The 22,019-nt window shown below is 43.1% G+C and overlaps 1 protein-coding gene across 2 annotated transcripts in view; it reads right to left on the bottom strand.

The window, feature by feature from the left end:
- Positions 1-7,243: 7,243 nt before the first annotated feature.
- LOC140284256 (matrix metalloproteinase-16-like) overlaps positions 7,244-22,019 on the bottom strand; it is a 64,898-nt gene continuing 50,122 nt past the window's right edge. For both annotated transcript variants that reach the window (XM_072378086.1, XM_072378087.1), the window contains 4 exons: positions 18,769-18,907; positions 13,856-14,006; positions 12,315-12,430; positions 7,244-9,593 (listed from right to left, as the gene is read on the bottom strand). In XM_072378086.1, the coding sequence (XP_072234187.1) occupies positions 9,259-9,593; positions 12,315-12,430; positions 13,856-14,006; positions 18,769-18,907 (741 nt within the window). In that variant the 3' untranslated portion in view covers positions 7,244-9,258. The remainder of the gene's footprint in view (positions 9,594-12,314; positions 12,431-13,855; positions 14,007-18,768; positions 18,908-22,019) is intronic.

Raw genomic sequence — 22,019 nt, 5'->3', positions numbered from 1 at the left:
CCCGCTAACAACTGTCTCTTGAGTCCAATGGGAAAGCATTTAATATAATGCATTCAGTCTTGGGTCAAATGACTCTGCACTAGTGGGGTGTATTTAAAGGTTCCGGCTCCCATCGGCATCAATGGGAATGCGACACCCAGGTGCACATATTCATTTTCACTCAGTGATACGCAAATGGACACTGCTCACTTTTTCTTTACAGAAACACATATTATTTACCACAACATCTCACATGTAGGGGACAGAAGAGAAATGGACAGCAGCAACTCTTGGACTAAAAGAGCTCAGATTTAATGATTTTTGTGTCTGTGGATGTAACTGCAGTGGTGTTTGTTGTGGTCCTCAGGGATTTATTCTGCTTATTTTAGCTGGTGTACCTGTATTTAAAAACTTGTTTACCATTCACAGTTACCAGATGAAGCATTACAGAGTATTGTATGATTTGGTCTCTTACATTTTCTTCCATTTAATGGTATGTGCTCCACTTCTGCTGCTGTATTCTCTTTGTGACTTCCACTTTGCCATGCTGCCAAACACACCTTATTTTCAGTTTTATTATCACATATTTGGTCTAGTATGGTCTTGCCTGCATTCATTCAGGGGGTCAATCAACCCCTGTTTTTCAAAAACTGATTGCTGTTTTTGGTGACTTCACATTTATGACCATCTTTTCGTCCAACCCTTCTTCATCCCCCTCAAATTACTTCAACCTGCACTGTAGGATAATGCCTGCTTGTTGTTGGGGCCATCTTGTGCCCTCAGTTCCATTAAACCAGATGCTTTCTAGGAAGGATGGCAAACAGACGCCACAGGGAGCAAGTGAAAAAACAGCAAAGAACACAGAACTCTGTGCTTCATTTAGGTCTTTTCTTTGTTAAATCTATTTTCTTTTGTGTCTCAATCCATCAGCCCCATACCACTGAAGTTAATGATGTGAATATAGTATGCATAACAGCGGTGCCGGAGACAGCTGGAGAATCAAAAACTAGAGGGCTTTTAGTCAAAACATAGTGGGAAGGCTAAACAAAATGTCAGCAATTAGTGGGGGGAAATAATTTAATACTGTTACAAAAGGACTGAAACGTTTTCAACAAAAGCATAATGTGTCTCATTTGAGTGTCTGGAATGTACAATATGCCATGAGTATGTTTTCATATGCATGTAGGTGTTATTCTAAGCAGAGTTCTCTGAGAAGGTGCAACACAGACAAAAAACCCATTTGGAACCAGCAATGGAAATGATAGAAATTGGAAACAGATTACGAAGTCGTCTGGTTCAAGCAGCCTGTTAAAAAAAAAAAAGACCTTGAAATGGTTATTTCTTTGTAAATGTAGCATGGTGCATTGCTGCGGAGAGGTGTTATTGATTTGTTCATTCAATATCACTCTATATGGTGCGGTGCTGGAAATTCTCCTGTCCTCACAGAGGTGGTTTACAGCAGCAGATATATGAAGATGGTCTATTCTGTGGTATGAGGAGAAAGGCTCTCTGCCGCTGAATGGACCTGAGGGAGTTATGAAGATGACTTTCATCTGTCACAGTCCATACAGTCACAGTAACTATTCTATTTTATCACAAAAAAAAAGAAAAATCACCACAGTGCCCCGCATCTCTTTGAAGAAGAATCTCTGAATGGAGGGGCTGTGGGAGGACTAGCATGAAAGGCTGACATATGATCAAAATGTGACAGCGAAAAAAATAAGGTTTTCATATCTCAGGTAACGTATCTACAGGAAAGTTAAGAAACAGATCCCTGATAATTTTCTCCTGCCAACCTGTTGAGTTAAAACTCAGCAAGCATGACTATATTCCATCAGGGAGTGGCAGCATGGATCATGATCATGGATGCATGAACACTGGCGTGAACAAAATAAGGATGCATGGTAACATGTTTTCAAATGTATTTATTGATTGACAGAACGGTGTTTCCAAAGATGGACGTTAACAAAAGAACAATATAGAGAGACATTAAGTGGAAAATATGGTATGAAAGGATATCTTTTTAAAAAACGGGGGAGGTAAAGATGTCTTTCCAAATATGATCCGACAAGGCCCCACCACCAATCCCTTTCTATTGTTATGTCTGTCAAGCCTTGATACAGAAGATGGCATGCAGATTACAGTGAAAGCAGTGGCAGAATTATCTACAGAAAACAATGGAGGTTAGATTTCATACATCTCTGCACAGAAACTGTTGATTGCTGGTATAATTTACCTGCTAGCTCATCAAACCAAAATATTCTTCACAACTTCGATGAAACTCTGGCTTGCTTTTCTTTAAGTGTTTCAGCCTGTCTCATGATGAAATGTGATGGCAGAGGGGGGTTAGGGAAGTTTCACCAAAACAAAATGTAAGAAGTACTCCGTTTTGACTTACTTTTAATATTACTATTATTGTAGATTGAAGGATGCTTGTGTCATACTCTATAAATGATTTTGCAAAGTGCCAAGTTGAGGAGTTCGTACTGGTTGTTTGAGAGTTAAACTCACTGAACTCAAAATACTACACTAAAGCTCAGTGTATTGATTTTGTGAAGAGATACAATGTTGGAGAGCCAAAGATAACTGATATCTGCCTCTACATTGAGAGTTTTACATCAGATAGCCTCACAAACTTTGATTAAAAGCAACTGAGATTGATGTGTAAACAGCCGTGAATGCTGAAAATGGCCAAATTACTTTCTTTCTGTCCAGCTTTCATCTTTCCCTCCTGCCAACATCTGGTGCTGTATCTGCAGGACGTGCCTGCTAATGAGCGTAGGTTGCCTTGTGTGCTTATTTATATATTTATTTTAGCCCACAGTTGGAAAAAGTGATGAAAATATCCAATATCTAGAGCTTGCGTTTGCATTTTCGCATTAATGTTGTTTGGTTCGGCTGGAATTAAATCAGGTGTGTTTCCCAGCTATAACGGTGAATAACTTGTGTGAAAGCTGTCAGTCGGGACTATCAGTGGACAGACCCTCAGCGCCTCAAAGCAGAGAACGCTGCTCATTCTTTTGTGGTTTCTTTCAAACTTGATTTTAGCATTCCCTTTAATCATTTGTCTGGGTGGTTAATAACACATTTTTCCTGTGATCTCTGAACGCTTCTTCTTTGCACCGATGTTAAACTTAAGTGCACAGCTTCTGTGCTATAGATTCAACATTCGACGGGAGCGCTGTGCCTCCTAGCACATTTGATGCTAAAGTTAAGGGAACGTTAAGTGTTCACATTAAATGTCATCAGACTTAATGATCTGACGAGCAAATACCAGAAAGTGGCAAGAAAAACTGCTGGAAGTTAATGATATTTCTGCTTAGAGGTGATTTGCAGGCCTCCCTGCTGCAAAATGGTCCAAGTAAGTAACCACTGACCTCTGTCTGTGGCTCCATAATAAGTTTGAACCATTTTCATCTTGCCAAGGCAAACAGGTTGACCTCCTGTGACTTTCAACAAGCTCCATATATATGCTTCAAAGTGCTGCAGTAATAATCAGCACTATAATATAGCGTGTGGTCCTTAACCTACTGTATGAAGGGCCATTAAGTAGAGCACTGAACGGACTTGGGTTAAATGAAAATGTATGACTTCTGCTCCTGTTTTAATCATTCTAGTTTTGAGCCAATGACAGCAGGAAGAGGAGGAGGCGCGCTGACAAAAATAGCTGCGCTGTGGAAAAAAGAGCCCTGGCCAGTGTCGGTCAGTTTAGCACCAATGTTTTGGCCTGACGGGCGCAGAAGAGGCTGCTGGGTCCACAGGGTTTTGTCCAGGCCCATTTGGAAGGTTGACATGCTTGCAAAAACAAACATACACATAGAGACGCACGTCGCAGCAGACACGTTCCCTAAAAGCATTCCCTCAATCAAGATGTTGAAGGAGATTTATATTGTTGAAACCAGACAAAAACTAAGACACCCTCATGGGCAAAACAATATGAGGTCTCTAACTGCGAAACACCTACTGAGCAGTAGTCTGTTGCACGAGGACTAAAAGAAAGAGCGATGCGAGTCTTTCTATGTGACTAAATTGCTAATGTCGCTGTCCAACGACAGCACACATAAAGAGCGGTAAACGCAACCTAGGAACATGTAAGCAGGAACTGTAAAAGGCACATGGACACCCACTTTAAGTGTCTACTTACAGAGACGGAGGGGGAACAGTGAGAAAAAAGAGCCTTTGGAAAAAAGCACCAATCTAAACACAGCGAGGCACATAATGCCGTTGTCTGAAACCAGAGAGGCAATTTTACCACGAACAGTCCTGTGAAAGTGTTATCCCTAAGAATGCAATTTCATCACACACACATAAACAGACGGGAGTCACTGACTGCAGTCAGTAAACTGGCTTGACCTCACCAACTTTGTTGTTAGTAACTGAATGTCAAATGTGTCCCAGTAAAGCTAGAACAAACAGCACAGCATGCGGCTCTTGTTTCACATTCAGTCTGCAGAAAATGCCAGCAATCCACCTCTGGGATTGTACATCTGAAGCAGGGATTTTTCATCATGCCACCCAAAAATACAGCAATGAACTCTCAGAGCCCAGACAAAGACAGTTCTCCGAATCAAATGCTTTTCATTTGTCTGGTGAATTGAATCTCTGGGGTTTAGAGAACACTGTTGTTCAAGTCAATGCCCTTATTTACTGTGTGCGCTGTGAGGGAGGATGCAGTGAACACTGATCTAGACAAGTTTCAGGAGAAAGCATCATTTATACGCACAGTTGGGTCGATATGCAAATCTGTAGGGATTTGGGTTTTTTAAGCTGCAAAAAAGAAAATGTGAAGGAGACATACTGTATTTACATTTACTGTTTTAAAGCAAATAAATCAGTCTGTGCAGTCTCACCAGAGGGTGGCAGTATAGGCTATGTTGCCACTGGATGCAATTCAGTAGATGAAGCAGTTATTTGGAGAAAAAAACAACTGTGGTGGACATCCACATGAGGAAAATGAAGAAAGATCCTCTTCAGAAATTCTGGGAATAACTGGGATGTGAGTTATACCACTTTAATCTTTGCTGGCCAAAACTTTATTTGAAAAACGGCTTCCTTTCCCCTTAATGTGCATTGAATCTTCTTTGAAAAATCACATAAAGTAGGGCTGGGTAATAAATCAGTTTTATCGATTCATCTCAATTTATTGGGAGGATTTTTTTTCCATGAAAATGGATTCTCTCTTTCACTTCCACCCGCTGACACTCCCCCAGAGCTCCCTTATGCTGGGCTTAGACCAAAAGATTTTCACAGTCCCAGACTAAAAACTGACAGTCTTCAGGAGTCTAACTGGAGTCTCGGCGCACTCCCGTCATCTCGATCGTTAAGTTTAAGGTGGTAATCTGCAGTCTGCGACTGCGTTTCCTACCAGTCTTTCCCTAGTCTTGGGCTTGGGATCATATCAAACGTGTTTAATGTTATCGCAGGTCGCAGTGATGTAACACAATCAACAACCAATACATGAGCAGTGACAAAGTGACAAAATCGGAAATGGGAGAGCAGACAGTCAATAACAAACAAGTCGACGTAGAAGAACAAGCCATATTCTGTGGCGTTTTCTATTCTTTTTGTTGGGGTTTTCACTACAAACCACTGCACAGATAAGAGCAGCTGTAGCTAAAAGATGCTTCTCCTCCATTTTTGTAAAACTTCTGCTGAGCATTATGGGAAAAAAATTGCATGTTGGGTGTCTTGTAAATAGTGACCCTACAAGACTCACAGTCTTTGTAAAATCTTTAGGCTGAGGCTAGTCTGGGACTAAAAACTCTAAACACTAGTCTTTAGATGTGAGCTGATAGTCTTTTCTAAGTCTTTTCAAAGTCTTCTGGTGTGTGGGGAGCATTAGTTGAGGCTTCACCCTCCTTCTGGCATTTACTACACCATGGTATCTCTGTAGGAAATACACTTCCCTATTTCTCTGTAGGAGGAAAAAGTTTGGAAAATTGGTCTCACTAATGTTTATGATGGACCATAATCGTAAAACTCCCTTACACACACACACACACACACACACACACACGCACACACCGAGGGCTTCTGATTGGAACGCCTCCATGCTTCTACAGGAGGAGAAAGCGTCTGGATGCGTACGATGGACAGCTGGGGTGAAATGGTGTTGAGTACCCCACTGAGTTCGTGTTCCGAGGGGCAGGCTGGGGCAGAGACTGCACACCAGGTCTCCATGGACCCCCCAACCATTCCCTTACACTCACGTTAAGCCCACTGAAACCAGAGGAAGCCTCTGGAAGTGTCGTTGTCTACTGGGCAGCTGAGGTGGTCCGGGGAACCAACGAGAGGCGGTGCGACCAAACCGGAAGCCCAGGGGAGAGCGTCAGGAAGCTGTTGCTGTCCCTCTCCTTCCAACCTCCTGGGACTTTGGACACAGACTGAACAACGCCGTAAGGAATATAGGAAGAATTCGAAGATAGATATCAAATCTTCCAATTGAAGATAGATTCAATTGGAAAATTAATTATTAAAGTCATGTTTAAGGGCTTTTTAAAAGGACTTGTGTTAATGTTTGAAGTGAATTTGAAGATGCAGTGTGTCACAGTCTGACTCCTGTACATTTTATTTGGCATATTTTGGAAATGACATCAGTCAGTTGAGATTTTTCTTCTCTTTGTTTTTAAACAGCAAACTTTCTTGGCTTGCATTGGGTTACGCACTTTGATCCCAAAAGAGAATTTAGTGAAATTATTAATCCCGGAGGGTATAATCAAATTGTTTTTATGAATGATATTGTTAAGATAAAAGCAAATGTGTTTTAAAGAAATGCCCAAAACAAGATATTTGAAAATGGAAAGTTTTAGTGGAAATGAAAAATTTGAGATTTTAATTTTAGGCCAAAATGCCCAAAACCTAATTTCAAGCATATAAACTTTTATTTTTTTCTGTTACGGTTTCATTCAGCCTTCTTTTCACATCATGTAATTGTGAATGAAAAGTATCATTGTCATTAGGAGAGCCCTAACCCTGATCCACCTATCAGGGTTCACAAAGTTTGCACACAGTTCAGGTTCTGATTACAAATCTAACAATAGAAAAGTAGACGGGGCTCCTATTATTACTGGTGCTCTTTTTCTTTTTCTTAGTATCCTCAGTTATTTAACTTTAATTAAAATTCCCAAACTCCCATCAGTTGCAGCTCTGCAACCCGAACGCTATCGAACAACTTTCAGAGACGGGAGAGGTTTTTTGTACAAGCTGCACACGAAAACGATTCCTCAACAAAAGTGAAAGGACGAGCAGGGTTTGGAGACAGCTCTTCATCATATATTGATCAGTTTATTCATTCAGTCGGGACATGTTTTTTCAGTTGTCCCAGAGTCTTACACAAAGAAGCCATTGTGAGACGTCCAATCTTTTTTGACCAAAAAAAAAAAATATCCAACAAAAAAACAAAAACAGGAAAGAAAGAAAAAAACAGTATGTGATCATGAAAACAAACACATGTTCAAACACTGCTAGCCACAACAGCGAGGACACTGCACGTTTCCTAGTGGTTCGTCAAGGCCAATTTAACTTTGAAATCATCCATCGGGTTTCCCAACAAATTCACAAATGTACCACTTTTTCTTTTCGATTGAACTGTACCTGGGAGGAGGAAGGCTGGGGCACGCTTAAAAGCTACAAAAATGAATGCAAACTGTATTTTTAAGAGAAAAACTCCTCCTTATTCACCATCCAAAGCCATGTTGAGCAAAACCAGGCGGGTGTACGGTAAACGCTTGCATGCACGTTGACACAGGCACTGAGCTTGACTCGCCGTTCTCGCTTCGGTGGTCGTCGGTGACGAGACGAGAGCATTCTGGGGGAACTGTGAGCTCTCTCAACCCAAGGCGGTCAAACAAGGTTTCTTTTGGAAAGAAAGGTTTCTCCCGTTCAGGGCGAGCGTTCTGGGTGAACGCTGTCAATTCTTCAAACCGAGGCAAATATGGGCCAAGGACAAGACAATCAGGCGCTCATTCGCCTGGTTTTCTGTCGTTTGAAAGTAACAGAAAGTAACAGTAACAAATATCTTAACACAAAAATAGTGGCTTTACCTCCAGACCCTCCCAACAGTACAATACATTATTCTCAATACAAGCTGATCATCCTACTGTATATTCTGCCCAGAATGACTCAGCAAGCCAGTGCTGAGGATTCTGGGGTAACGTAATAAAATCCAGAAAATACCAATCACAAGAAGCACTTATTTAGCTTCTTATATATATATATATATAAAAAAAAAACAAAAAAAAAAACAACAAAAGCAGTATACAAAGAAAAAGAATAGGAAAAAACAAACAAACACCAGAAACAAGCAAAATCAAACACAAGTAGTATGATTTATAATTAAGGCGATTTAAAATATTGCAGAATCATTTGGCCCCTGTATCTCAAACAGACTGCCACAACAGTCAGAGCTCCCCGACTCCTCACCGCTGCAAGGATCCAGAGAGGGGGAAGGAACATGAACTGAAGAAGAAAAAGAAGAAAAATCGGACCCTCTTTGAAGAGAAACGGACGTCATTTGGTTTGGTTTTGTCTCACGGGTGTCTTAAAGGGAACAGTGAGGAACCTCCTCTATCAAATGGATTCAGATCTTTCAAAATCACAAATAGAAAAATTAAAAAAGAAAACGGACAAAAAAACAAACACAAGAGTTTTGATGATCGGTTGTGGGAGAAGCTCAAGTTTTTGTTTGTTTTCTTTTTTAGGTAAGAAGGGATGAGGGGGGGGGGGCACTCGGATTAGAAAATAGAAAACTGTTGCTTTACCAACAACCTGATATGACAGATGACGATGCAGTGCCCTGTGGGAGGAGTGCGTGTCCCCCTGAAAGTCCTCCCTCAGCTTAAAAACAGACGGGCAGAAGACAAAAGAAGAAAAAAAAAAAGACGAAGGGGACAAGAAGTCAAGTTTCTGAGATACAAAGTGATGCTGACCCTCTCGGTTTTCTTTTTTTCTTTCTATTTTGTTGGACTGGAACCAAAGGTCCTTTCTGGCAAATATCCCCTCTGCTCCCCTGTTTGTTAAAAAGGCTGGGGGCGAGCTGAGTCAGCATTAAGTTCGGGGCTCGCCGTTTGCATGACGGGTCACAGTCACACTGGCTGTTTCTGCAGGTCTGAACGAAGGTATCGGACACCTCAGGAGGGAGGCGGTGTTTTCTGTTTTTTTTCTTTTCTTTTTTTTAACAAAGCTGTCCAAAATCGTCTCTGCTCCTCTCTGTGAAAGCGAGGGCCGTTGTCCCGATTTTCCGCCAGCCGCGCCCCACCCTCTCGTCTCTTTTGGGATGTTTCAGACCCACTCCTGCATGGAGCGTTTGCAGTACAGTATGTGGCGTGGCGTGCCCTTCCTCTTGAACTGCACCACAGTGAGGACCAGCACCAGCAGGCACAGCGCCAGCATGCACGGGACGACGATAGCGATGGCCTTCACCGTGTTGGCCTCGTTGTCCAGCTCCATCACCACGTCCGTGTTGCCGTCGTCGGCCGGCGGGCGACCGGGGTCGATGGGCGCCAACTCGCAGCCCATGAAGTCCTTGAGGATGGAGCGCGGGTAGCCCGGCTCCACTCGTAGGAACTGGTTGTTAAACTTCCAGTACTCCTTCCCCTTGTAGAAGTAGGTGAAACCTGGAGGAGGGGGACAGGAAACAAAACTGAGCTCACAGCGGCTAAAAGTTTTCTAAGAAGAGAAGTCCAGCATGTGTCAAACCAATCAAACCGGCAGATATAAATACATTCACCGTCGTTAAAGTGTGTGTTAAACAGTGTGCGGTTCATCAAATGTAACCACTTTTATCACCTCTCTCACTGTTAACACTTTCAACAAGATTTAAACCAGAAAGAATCATACTGGTGTATACAGTCAAAACCGAATTAAAACCGAACTACCGGTACAGATCTGAGTCCACATGGTATCGTTACACGCATACTGATGGCTAACGTCTTTATCTGTGAAACAGTTACAGACCGGAGTAGAAGAAAGTGGATCCGCTGTACTCCAGTGAGTACAAGGAAGTGCTTGGGTTTTCGTTAGCGTGTATTTCACTGCTGATCTGACGCCTGGAGCCTTTATGTTCATTTTAATGCTCTAGATGACCAACGGGCCAAAATACAAAGAAGTCATTTGGAATAATCACCTCAGAGACCTCTGAAATCAACTTATTGACTTTGTTTGGGCGTTCTCACGCCAATTAAAAATCTTAAAGCAATGCTGCTTTACCTTCCAGCGGGAGGAAAATGTATCCAATGTATCCGACTCCAAACGGCAAAACCAGTACAGCTCAACCCATTTTAAAGCTCTGCCGCTGATCCATCGTTTCCGTCTCAGCTCCTCCGCTCTGCCGAGATGTTTCCGACTGTCCCTCGGGACTAATTTTGTCAGTCATAAAAGCGAAAACATACTCCAGCAGGAGGACCCCACAGCTAGAATCCCGCAGCAGTGCAGGGAATTTAATTGAGAAACAAGCTGCCTCTCAAATCACAAGAGTGACATAGCTTTCTGACAGGAGACTGTCAAAGTGTCAGGAGAATGAACAGGTTGTACGGTATTAATTCAAGGGTTCACTTGAGACTGGAGCGAATAAAACAGAAATGTTCTCTGGAAAATGACAATAGTTTTTCCTGTGATATGGTTGACTTTAAAAACCAAGATTTTTGGGCCGACACAGTGTTGCTGCACGCTTCGACTCGCTGCCTCATCGGTGGCTGAAATCTCCCGGCTCTTCTCGTCCCCACCGGCCTCCTCGGTGCTCGTGTTTACTCTTCTCTGGGAAGAGGAGGGAGGAAAATGGTCTACTTCTCCAGAAGAGGAGGATCCGGGGCTTGTCTGAATCGCTCGTTAGGTGGAGGCGTTTCTGGTGAGGATGTGAAGCGGCAACTTTTAAAAGATTCATCTCGGACGGAGACAAAATGATCAAACGGCATGAAAGGAAAGCAGAGCTAGAGCTAAGACATCTCACATGTTTAATTTATCTGCCCAGATTTCAAAGCTAATCATGCTAGCATGCTGAGGCCCATTGACAAAAGCCTTGCGTTCCGAGAATGAGGACGTAACTTTACTTGTGACAATAAGCACTGGGCATCATGTGCTGAAACCAGGAGGCAGTTAGCTTAGGCAAAATATTAACTTAAGAGAAAGATTGGGATCAAGAAGAAAGCTAACTTGGCTAAGCTGATATGTTCTCAGGTTAGAGTGTGAAACAGTGTCTGAGTGGTCTGATTTCTTACAGCCTGAGCAACACATGGTTGAGTGTATGCATTGAAATACGAGCCAATCTACACAGAACTGCCTTTCTCATTTAGAGTTCAACTGAGTATTAGCTGAGGAATTCTGAGCGCTCTCTCCACAACCAGGCAGCGGCTTCTGCTCCTGTTTTTTTTCCTCCCTACATTTAACAGTTTAAGTGAAAAAAAGGTTCTTCCAGAGACACGAAGAAAGGAAGCAACCGACATAACACCAACAAGAGTGACCATTAGGAGCAGTGGAGAGGGGGATAGATGAGAGCCAGGTCACCGCTGCCCTCAGGCCCCTAAAATCACGCTGCCTCACACACGTTATTGGCGGCTCCAGCAGCATACACAATTATGCCTGCTTATCTGGGTCAATGCTAAGAGCGTGCCGCTTGACACGCTGCTTCCGCAAACGGCCAGGCTGGCAAATGGATGTAGGCCGACACATGTACGAGCAAAAAATGCAAACACCAGTCACCTTCTTGGATGCCGGTCCATCCTTCATGCTCTGACTGCTGCCTGCTCCACCTGGCCTCAGCGGGAGATGCGCCCGGCTACGGATCTGGGAGCAGATCTTCAACACAGATGGGCTGAGCATTCAACACCACCTGCTCTGCTTTTTCCAACTGTACTGCTGCCAAGACTATTCCCTACCCCCACCTGGCATTACATCCAATGGAAGAAGCGTCATGCTTCTTCACATGATCTGACTGGCCAATAGGTGATAGTTTGAGAGATTTATGTTCCGCCTCCACTCCGCTGACGAGGGCCAGTTGGCTTAAAGCGGAATAAGGGCCCAGCGGTGGTCTTGTCTTTTCTACTTTCCACAGCCCTGCTCCAACTGGGTCTTATGGCACACGGAGCAGGATGGACCGATTATGAAGCACGCTGCTTCGCGAGGAATTCGCAAACAAACAAAAGGCATTTTCTGGCTAAACTCATGTTCTGTTTGCAGTCTGAAAAACAATGTCAGCGTATAACTGGGGCAAATTTCAGTCAATGCTACCCTGGTTCGCCTCCCACACGGCATGTGCCGGTGACCAACTGAAATCAATGCCGCCTGGCACATGAATCGCGCTGTTATTGCCAAATCAGAGCTTTGGGCAGGACAGATCGTACCGTTGGCTTTGTCAACGAAGGCCCCCTGTGGCGATTCAGGCACACCCCTCCACACTGTGACGGGCTTTGGATAGCCAGGGTCCATGGTTCTCCTTTCCTCATTGTAGCGCCAGTACCTAAATAGGAACAAATGATGAGCCACAGGAAGACAAATCAGATGCTGTATGACTGTAAAGGCGGGCAAAATTAGGGTTGAAACTGACAACAGGTGGTTTATGTCGATACCTTTAAGGGGTTTCTCCAATTTGAGTCGAACTTAATAATCTGTCATAACAGAAGTCTCGAGCCACCCCTCATTTCTAGCAGGTTTTTTTAAAAGAAAAAAAGTTTTTCTTTGGACATTGACTGCTTCTACTTGCTCCTTGTCCTTGTACCTGATCCTTTTCAGAGGAATCTGTGGCTTTTTTTGTTGGTTAAGCCGCTTCTTTAATCATTCAGGCAGCATAGAAGCACATAGCTGAGTTTTGTCTACACATAAGAAGCAATCGAGGAGAAACTATTTGACTTTGTATCTTTGGGCGCTTTGTTTTTAGCAGCCTGGCAGTCGTTCCTGTTTCTCTGGTTACATCTATGCAAATGCCACAAATAACACAGTTTGGGAGACATAAAAATAAGCGTTTGGCACCAACAAGCTGATTCCCCCAAAATATATCAGCTGAAAACTTGGCATATCCCCAGCATGGTGTGCGGTGTGTCCTTAAAAAAAAACTGAGGAAACTGGACAAGTGGAGGACACAAGAGGCAGCGGCCCTTAAATTAAAAAAAAAAAATCTACTGCAGATGAACAGTACATGAAAGTGATGTCCTTCAGAAATAGGGGAAAAAAAACAAAGAATTACCGTAAGTTTTGAAGAATAAAGAACAAACGTTGACTTTGAAGCACAATAAAACTGGACAAACTCTGTTTTTGCCTCGCATACATCGCACTTCCATGAACGTCTGCACACGTTTCAATACATCGCCGCAATTCCTGGCAATAGATGAGGACGAGGGGGCCGGCTCAAGACTTCTGTACGGCCCGGCTCATTTGCTTAGTTTATATAATAACACCAATGGGTCGATAGGTGATATTCTAATTAATATCTGTACGGGTGCGATGCTCTCTGCAGTAAGGTGGGAAATAAATGCGCCTAAAAATCAAATCAATGCAAAAGCATCCCAAACAAAAAGAGTTGACAATGATGAGATGCTGGGAAAAAAAAATTCTCCTGGAACGTGTTGTATCATTTTCATGCTGTTGGTGAAGACTGTGCACGTACCAAGGCTCCATCGGTCAGTATGTCGGAATAGAATCATTAACATAAAAGTGTGCTGCGAGTTAATGACAGACCGCCATCACGTCGTCATGACAGCGAGGCCACAAACATACCCCGCCTCTGAAAAGGGCTGACATCTTTCATACATTCATTTCTTTACTTTAAAACTACATCTGTTTCACATCTGCGTCTTCCAGCATCCCCTATCCTCTATACTCAGCCAGTGATCGGTGTTTAGTGTGTAACTTTTACCACGGGAGCAGCTCTTCCTCAACTAGAACCTACCTGTCCCCTTTAAAGAAGTAGGTCTTGGCCACATCTTCCCACCACACAGCGGTCTCGATGCACTGGGCTGGCATGCCATGGCCAAATTGGGTGATGTCCTTTGGGTATCCGGGCTGCAACACCGTGTCCTTAAACACCCAGAACTGCTTTCCTGTGCACATCGGGGGGAAAAAACAGAGAAAAATAACTTACAAGGACAAGTAACAGCAGGGATCACCGTCTTGGAGCAAAACACACACCAAAAGGCAGATTTAAAGTGACAGAAACAAGCCTGAGAACAAACGGGAGGCGGTTACCTTTTGCCTTGCATTATTGTGTTTGATGTCTGTGTGTCTCCCATTTAAATTTAGGCACAGCCAAAGTGACAGGTTTCCTTGTGCTCTGGGAACTTTTCAAGCAGTGGCAAACTGAGCTGGTGACTGCTCAGCTGCGCCATGTGGGAAAACTGGACAAATGAAATCCTTTCTTACAGATTTCTATCCCCATGAGGCCGAGCAAATACCCAAATACAAGTACCTTCCTGGGGAGGGTTGTGATAATGTTGCTGACGTATAAAAAAACCCAAAACAAACGCTTAATATGTTCCTTTTTTTTGTCCCCATCATCTCAAATTCTATGAGCGTTCCGTAAGTTTCTTTCCACCATTTCTTTCCCCTCTGTACCCTCCTTCCTGTGGAGTAATTAGGTTAAACAGCACATTTTTGACACAGTGTGACCCCAGGAAACGCATTTCTTCGTCACTGGTGGAGTTGTGGGGTGGGTCAGGAAGAAGCATGAGTGTGTGTGTGTGTGTGTGTGTGTGGGGAGGGGGTGAGTCAGTAAAGAAAAAGAAAAGCTGAAGGCGGAATTGACAAAGGTAGAACACATTCCCTTCAACATCAGATAAATCTACAGAATGAAGCCAACGTCTAGAAACATTCGATATTTAATTCAAAGGAAAATAAAATGTCAGAGTAAAGACATTTTATAATATCTTCAAACTAGAAAAACTGTTTACAGAGTTTCTCTATAACTTCGGGACATATTAATAACAAGTTTGATTAATATTTAAGAGCAAACATCTCTGCCAAAAAAACACAGAATCAAACATAATATATAAGTGTGTGTGTGTGTGTGTGTGTGTTGAAAGCGCAGGGTCTTTACTCCTCCCTGGTGCTTAACTAAATACCACAGCGTCTGAAAAACCTCGCCAAACATTTGCAAGCTCAGCTCTAAGACGACCTGATCGGTTTTCTTTAACAAATGCAGGAAGTGGGTGTGAAAAAGAGGCAAGCATGATCCCAGCAATGTTCATGCTAAAACAGCCTGGCTTCTTAAAGGCCACCAGGCCGACCTTTAACCTGACAGAGGTATGTAAACTTTACAGGGAGTTATGGATGGAGAGGAGGAAGGAACAGTAGGACAGGGTGTTGGATGAATGTTAAATGGGAAGGAGAGACCTGTCGTGGCCTCTTTTCGGAAAGGAAATTCCTGTCATTTCATGACTTGCTCGTAGAGCGCGCCGCTCACTGTGGGTCATGCTTCCTCTGGCCTCGACACACAAACTAACGCGCCACACCCTGAGATTAATGGAGTCTCCCACCCCTAAAAAACAGTAGTGGAGGTTGATTCACAAATTCCGACACGATCTCCCCCCTCTCTCTTCCTGACCTATGTAAAGTGGGATTCTCCATTCCTTTTAGATTTTTGGTTTTTACATTGAAGCCGACTTGAAACGACCTCCACATTAAAGTCTCGCTCTACATCTTCAGAGCTGTGAGGGCTGCTTTGATGTAGCAGTGTCGTCCGCATCTGACTAATCCCGGGCCTCGAGTGTTATATCGAGTGAAGATTTGTGTGGGGAAAAAAAAAAAAAGGAAGAATGCCCCCCCCCCACTCTCACATACGAACATGCGTACGTGTGGCTACTTAAATTATGCTGCCCACTGTAACGCAGTGGTAAAATTTCTCGGCTGTTTGTTTGACATCATAAATGCAAAGAATATTGCTGAACTATTTCTAAAAGTGCTTTTTTTCCCTGCCAACTCTGACCTGCACCACAAAGTTCATGAAACTTTTAGACCCGCCAGACTTTGACTCGGGCTTTCAAAAAATCTGTTAACATGTGTTTGTCTGATCTAGTGTGTGCTACACATGTTAGCATGTGCAGCTGAACAGCATTGCACTGCAAGCAATCAGGCTGGTTGCTACTTTCCACTGATCTGCAGACATCAGCAACATACTGTAAGACAAAGGATAAGCCCCCCCCCAACTGCAGCATCCTCATGAAAAATAGCATGTACCCCCAGGTCTTGTGTTCCCACTTATGAGGCAAACTGGAGCTGATAAAAACCGGCGTCTACCATGCCGTCATTTCATGTGGGACGATCAAACACTGACATTTAATGCAAGAGTAAAATGTTAGCATGAGTTAGTGGGTTGTTTTTGGACCGGTGTAAAAAGGGCTTAAGATTACTTTAGCTATTAAACGGGTGCTAAAAGAATAAAACTGAATGGAACCCTTCACAGAGGTCATTTCTATCCTTTTTAATATTCACTGCTGATAATACATGGATATCAAAGTTAAGGTTAACACCGGCAGCTCAGAAATATTTTGCTACTCAAAGGTTACACTGAGTTTTAAGATTATATGCTAACGAAAATCTTAATTATCTGTCTGCAAATGTGTACTTTTAGCATTTTATCATGTTTTTAGCTACTGAGCCATCAAACTAATACCCCCCCCCCCTTTTTTTATATATATATAATTCTCCTTTAAAATAAATCAAGTGGAAACTAAAAGCAACTGAAGATTTTAGTTTAGCGTTCGCTGACACTTGCTAGCTGTGGCTGATTTAAAAATCTGTTAGGTGAAAAGAATCCACTCCTGGGACACACAATTAGAAGTTTTCTCCAGATAACTTCAAAGGGAACACAAGAAACCACTGAATAGAAGTACAAAGTGAACAGTGAACACTATTATTACCCTGGACCAAATCATATCAGGCTGTTCGACCTGCCGATACGCAATGAGCATTTAAGTGGGCATCAGACGCAAAAAAGGCATTTTATAATATGAAAATGAACATTTCACTGCTCTATGGGGGATCAATTTAGTAAAAGTGGCAATAGTCTAACAATAGCAAACGTATCAGCCTAACTGATACATCATTCGAGCTTTAACATAAAACAACACACTCTCAGACACGTCTATTTGATGTAATTGAAACAAGCGGCTCTGCCTGTCGTCTGAAACAAAAGCCCCAATCAAGCTCTGATTGGATCCTGCCACCTCGGAGGGAAATGCACGCTGATGTATTGAACGGCCAGTGTAGAGCGTAATCCTGCAAAAGCCTATGCTTAACAAGATTCATTTAATCTAAATGAACAATGCGGCCTCAATCCTTGTGATTTAGCTACTCAAACAGCTCAACATATAAAGTGCAACTCTTTAAAGTCTGCCTGTGAGCTGCCGCTCAGGACGGGGAGCCTGATTAACAAAGAGAACAACAGGCCTGATTCTGCTGTTACATATACATTTCTTTTACACCTTTTAGACTTGGACATTGAGTGCCTTGGAAGGGTGGAAAAATGGAAATAATGACAACAAATTGGCACAGAGCTTTACTGTAGGAATGAACAACAGATGCTTAATCTACTTCGAATGTGCACCAGTGATATCTGAGTTCTAACCTGCTCTGGGATGCCTGAAATGCATTAAACTAATCAGTGTCTTGTCCATGATCTCAGTGCATTCAAAGAATGGGAAATCCCCATGTGCGCATTCATTTTGTGAAGAATTCATGAGATCAGGAGTTGTTAGGGGGTATTCAAAGCAGCTGGTTAGCTACATGTTGCTTCCAGATTACAGAATGACGGGGACAGACAGAACAGGGTCTTCTGGGAAATCAGTTGTGTGAGTTCAAATGACAAATTACATTCTGTTACTGTGAATTTTCTAAATCTACGCAGTCCGCACTGAGAGAGGAGAGGAGGAAGAGGCAGGGAGATCAAACTCGCTGGGCTTGTGGCGCATGTTGAACCAGTCGTCTGTATTTCCAGGAATTGGTTAGTGTTGAAAATAGAAATGGCTTTGAGAGAGTATTTGTATTTTTTCCCCCTTTATCCCAGCAGACTTTCATAGCTTACCTACATCTCATCACCCTTCTCCCTCTGCCCACCCCCCCACCCCCTGGAGAGTGTGTAAATACAAATACTGCCACGTTTATTTGACATTTCTTTCAAGTGGCTTTTCAGCTTCAGATATAATTGGCTTTTAAATGTCTGCGTTTTGAGGCTAGCTTAGTCTAGATTTGAATATGTGAACTAATCTTTTCAAAAGGTATAAAAAAAAAATCAAAAACAAGCCACATCAAACACCAACAGCGAGCAGTGAAGCTTCCTGGCACATGCGGTGACAGCGATCTCCAGGAGAAACTCATACTAATGGTGTTTGGCTACAGTTGGCGAGTTATGCTAAATACACGCTCCCCATTTGCATCCTACTGCATTATTTAAAGACAATATTCTTGGATTATGGTGGATTTTCAAACCCAGCAAAACACTTTAATCTTTCCCAGATTTATAGTAAACACACACGTGGATAAGATCAAAGCAGCGCTTTGAGTGTGCATGACAACATATAGCAGTTATTGCAGACAAAAAGCTTTTTTTCTCCTAAATATAGACGCACATTAAAAAAAAAGCGAGCACACCGCTCATACAAACCGACAGGGTGCATCCACGCAAGCAGATCTCTACCTAAAGCTTGCTGTGACTGAATAACTCACAAGAGACACAACATGAGGCTAAAGTAAAACCAGGATTGCACAGACACAGTATTTGCTTTAAGAGGCTTTAAGGTCAGAATTGTATGGCCATTTCCCCCTGCTGGAAAAGAGAAGTGGCGAATGTGGTGGAGAACGCCGCCTTACCTTTGAAGAAGACGAACTTGCCCTCGCTGTTCTCGTACACGGCGTCTATCTTGGAAGGCAGGCCTCTCCAGAAAACACTGATGAGCATGGGGTATCCCGACATCACGGAGTTGTCCCTCACCCGCCAAAACCAGTTGTCCTGAGAGGGAACCAAAGAGGCTGTCAGGCAACAGGAAAACACCAGTTCTGGGGTGGTTGGCGCAGAAAAGCTGCGATAAGAGCAACATCTTAAGGATAGAGTGAACTCACTACTCTGTTTTCTCGCCGGGTGAAAGGTGGGCGACACAACTGGTGTTTACAACCTAAAGGAGAGGAAAAGTTGCACTTACATGCAATTATATGTTGCCCTACATCTGCTGGCCACTTCCCTCAGCTTCCTACGTGGAAGCATCCAGGACTTTCCGTACAGGAAATGTCACACAAATGCAGTTTTGCATGCCCCGATGGAAGGAAAAATATCTTTAAAGAATTCTACGTGTTGTAACTCGGTTGGCAGTAAATTCTTACATCTGATCTTCAGGGCAAGTGTTTGCTTTGCTGCTAAAGCAACACAGCCCGCTGCTGGTGTTCGGCTCTGCTGCTTTGACAGCCGGGATACCTTAAAGATACAGTTTCTCAGGTTGCCCGGAGGGCCTCTGTGAATGTCGCTACACATGCAGAACCTGAAGAACGATATGGGAAAACCATCAAGTAAAGGGGGCAAAGTGATAGCCAGCAGCTTTATGAGAAGCTGAGAGGCTGATTTCCTCTGGGGGGGGGGAACATGAGTGCAGCCAAGTGGAAGGTGTGTCTTTTTGATGTTGGATGAAACTTGATGACAGAGGGAGCCGGGGGAGACCCATCTGTGAAAGCCATTAGGACCCGGCTAGATGTCGCACCCTTTGGCAATGAATGGCCAATTGCACCTCTTGAATGTGCTCAGCAACTGGTAAAAAAAAAGAAAAAAAAGCCTGATTTTATAGTAAGAGGCGCAAAGATAGAAAGAGGGGAGGCAGCTCATCATTAAACCCTGCCTCAATCACAGCAAAAGCTTAAGAAACAGAGTATTTATCACACTCTACGCTGCTCTCTTCCTGTCTTTGTCTAATCCAATTGTTTCACTGGGACCACGCTCTCCCTGGACACTTTTTTCTGTGTCTCTCATTCCAATTCCTCCACTCCCTCTTTCCCGCTCCAGCTCTATACCTGCTGCCTCTATAGCTTTCAATTGTTCAGCATTTTCCTCTGTGCAAGGCCTGTCCGGTAATTGAAAACAGATCAAACTGTGAAATCTAGCCCATTTGAATCCATCTGACTTTAGGAGAGGGAAAATGTTTTCCCTCCCCGCCCGACTCTCCCATTCCCTCTCTGAAAATAAAGCCAAGGCGAGCAGACTTGGGCTGTAAATTTCAGCCGGCCCATTGCGATTACAGGAACGTTCACAATCATCACAAAAGTTTACTCTAAGCAGAAGTTAGAAATAGCATACTGCAAACACTTCACGTTTTCTGCCTTGACATAAAGGGCAGTGAAGGGTTTGCCTTGCATCCTCTCTCAGGGCACACCAATTCAGAGCACTTAGGATGAATGCTCTCTTCAGGAAGATGAATTCTTGAGAGCTCCGTGGCATAGATGAGCCGTCCCTACCAATGAGGAAAATCGACAAAGAGGAACAAAAACTGCAGAAACCGCTCTGCCAATGGCCTCACTGAGTGTTTTGTGAACTCAAAATCGATATTGTACTGCATGAGGCACTCAAATGACCCGCTGACTTGACTAAACAAACATGCAAACTTTTACCTCCAGCACAGTAACCGCTTTGCCTTTCATTAATACTTTCATTAAATGATATTTATACATACTGCAGCCAGAGTGCATTGCTTCATTGGTATTCTAGAGAGCCAACAACTTAGCATTATGTCTGTGTATAATACAAAGGCAATGGGGCCATGGTGACTAATCCTTGGTTCAACTTTCAATTAAATAATAAAAGGAAACGACACAGAGAGCTGCCAGTAAGTTAATGACTGCAGAAGACATGAATTAATGGACACAAAAGATCACTAAAACACAAATGGACAAAAAACAAATGCAAAACGGCCCCAAAAAGGCACAAAATGACAACAAAAAGATGCCAAACAAAAATAAAGTGGTAGAAAATGAGAGAACAGAGATGCATAACCACCGTAGAAAGACATTATATTACTAGAGAGACATGCAAAACTGGCACAAACACAGCAAATAATAATCTTATGAATATAACGCTGGTTATGGTTGCTGACCTTTGGTTGTGCAAATCAATAAAATGACAGAAAGAGACAACAAAGAGAGAAGCCAGTAACACAGAAAATGGACTACAGGAAACACACTGACACCAAAGAGACGTAAAACTGTGAAAATATGATTGCTGTAAGGCGCTGAACGAACTCAAAGTGACAAAAGATTACGGCAACGCCTTTCAAAATGACCATAAAAGAACAAATGACAAAAAGGGGTTACGTGTGGACCTCAAAGTGAACACAGAAGAATGCAGAGGGATCCTAGAACAACTGCAGAACTGGGATGTCTCTTTCAGTCTAAGCCTCGCTTGTGCAGGAGGGATTAGAGGCCTTCAGCTGGTCTGTGCTCGGTAACTGTAACTATGCTGTTAATTTAAAGAAGAGAAGAAAAAGCTCCTGATCACTGACGTGTAGATAAGCCCTGATGCTGCTGCCATGTGTGTTTGTGTCTGAGGAGGTGAAAAAAGTGTCAGCCTCGCATTGGTGTCCACCCCTTAGCTTGTTAACAAGAAACACATATTTGAAAAATTGGCTGCAAATAATTCGGATGGGACGAGCGTTTGGGTTGAAGCTCGAGGTCAAAGTATTTATCAGGATCTCTGGCTTAAATCAACCACGTTCACTGAGGAAATTAACTGCTTTGAATCTGTGTGCAGTTGGCTTTTCGTGTGCTTTTAGATGTGCTGTAAGCCAACACCCAGCATGGAACAAATCCCCTCTAACCTGCCCGAATACAACTGCACAAGCCGTAAATAATGCCTTGTGATTTTGCACTTGTCAAACTACTAATCAGCGGTTCAACTTTTCAACCTGCAGCTGTTGCTTTCCACTGCTTTTCCTCCTCATAGGGCAGCTTTACAGTTCATCCATGTGGCAACACTTTCCAATCCAATCAATGTCAACACGACACAGGGCGACATGCGGGCGTTTCAGTCAGACATGCAACCCTCCTGCTCCAAAACCAGAGAAGAAGAGTGTTAAAGTCCAAATGTT

This window comes from Leuresthes tenuis, unplaced genomic scaffold (assembly GCF_036924035.1).
Source record: "Leuresthes tenuis unplaced genomic scaffold, fLeuTen1.0.hap1 SCAF_24, whole genome shotgun sequence".
NCBI lineage: Eukaryota > Metazoa > Chordata > Actinopteri > Atheriniformes > Atherinopsidae > Leuresthes > Leuresthes tenuis.
This window is presented reverse-complemented; position numbering and strand designations above follow the sequence as displayed.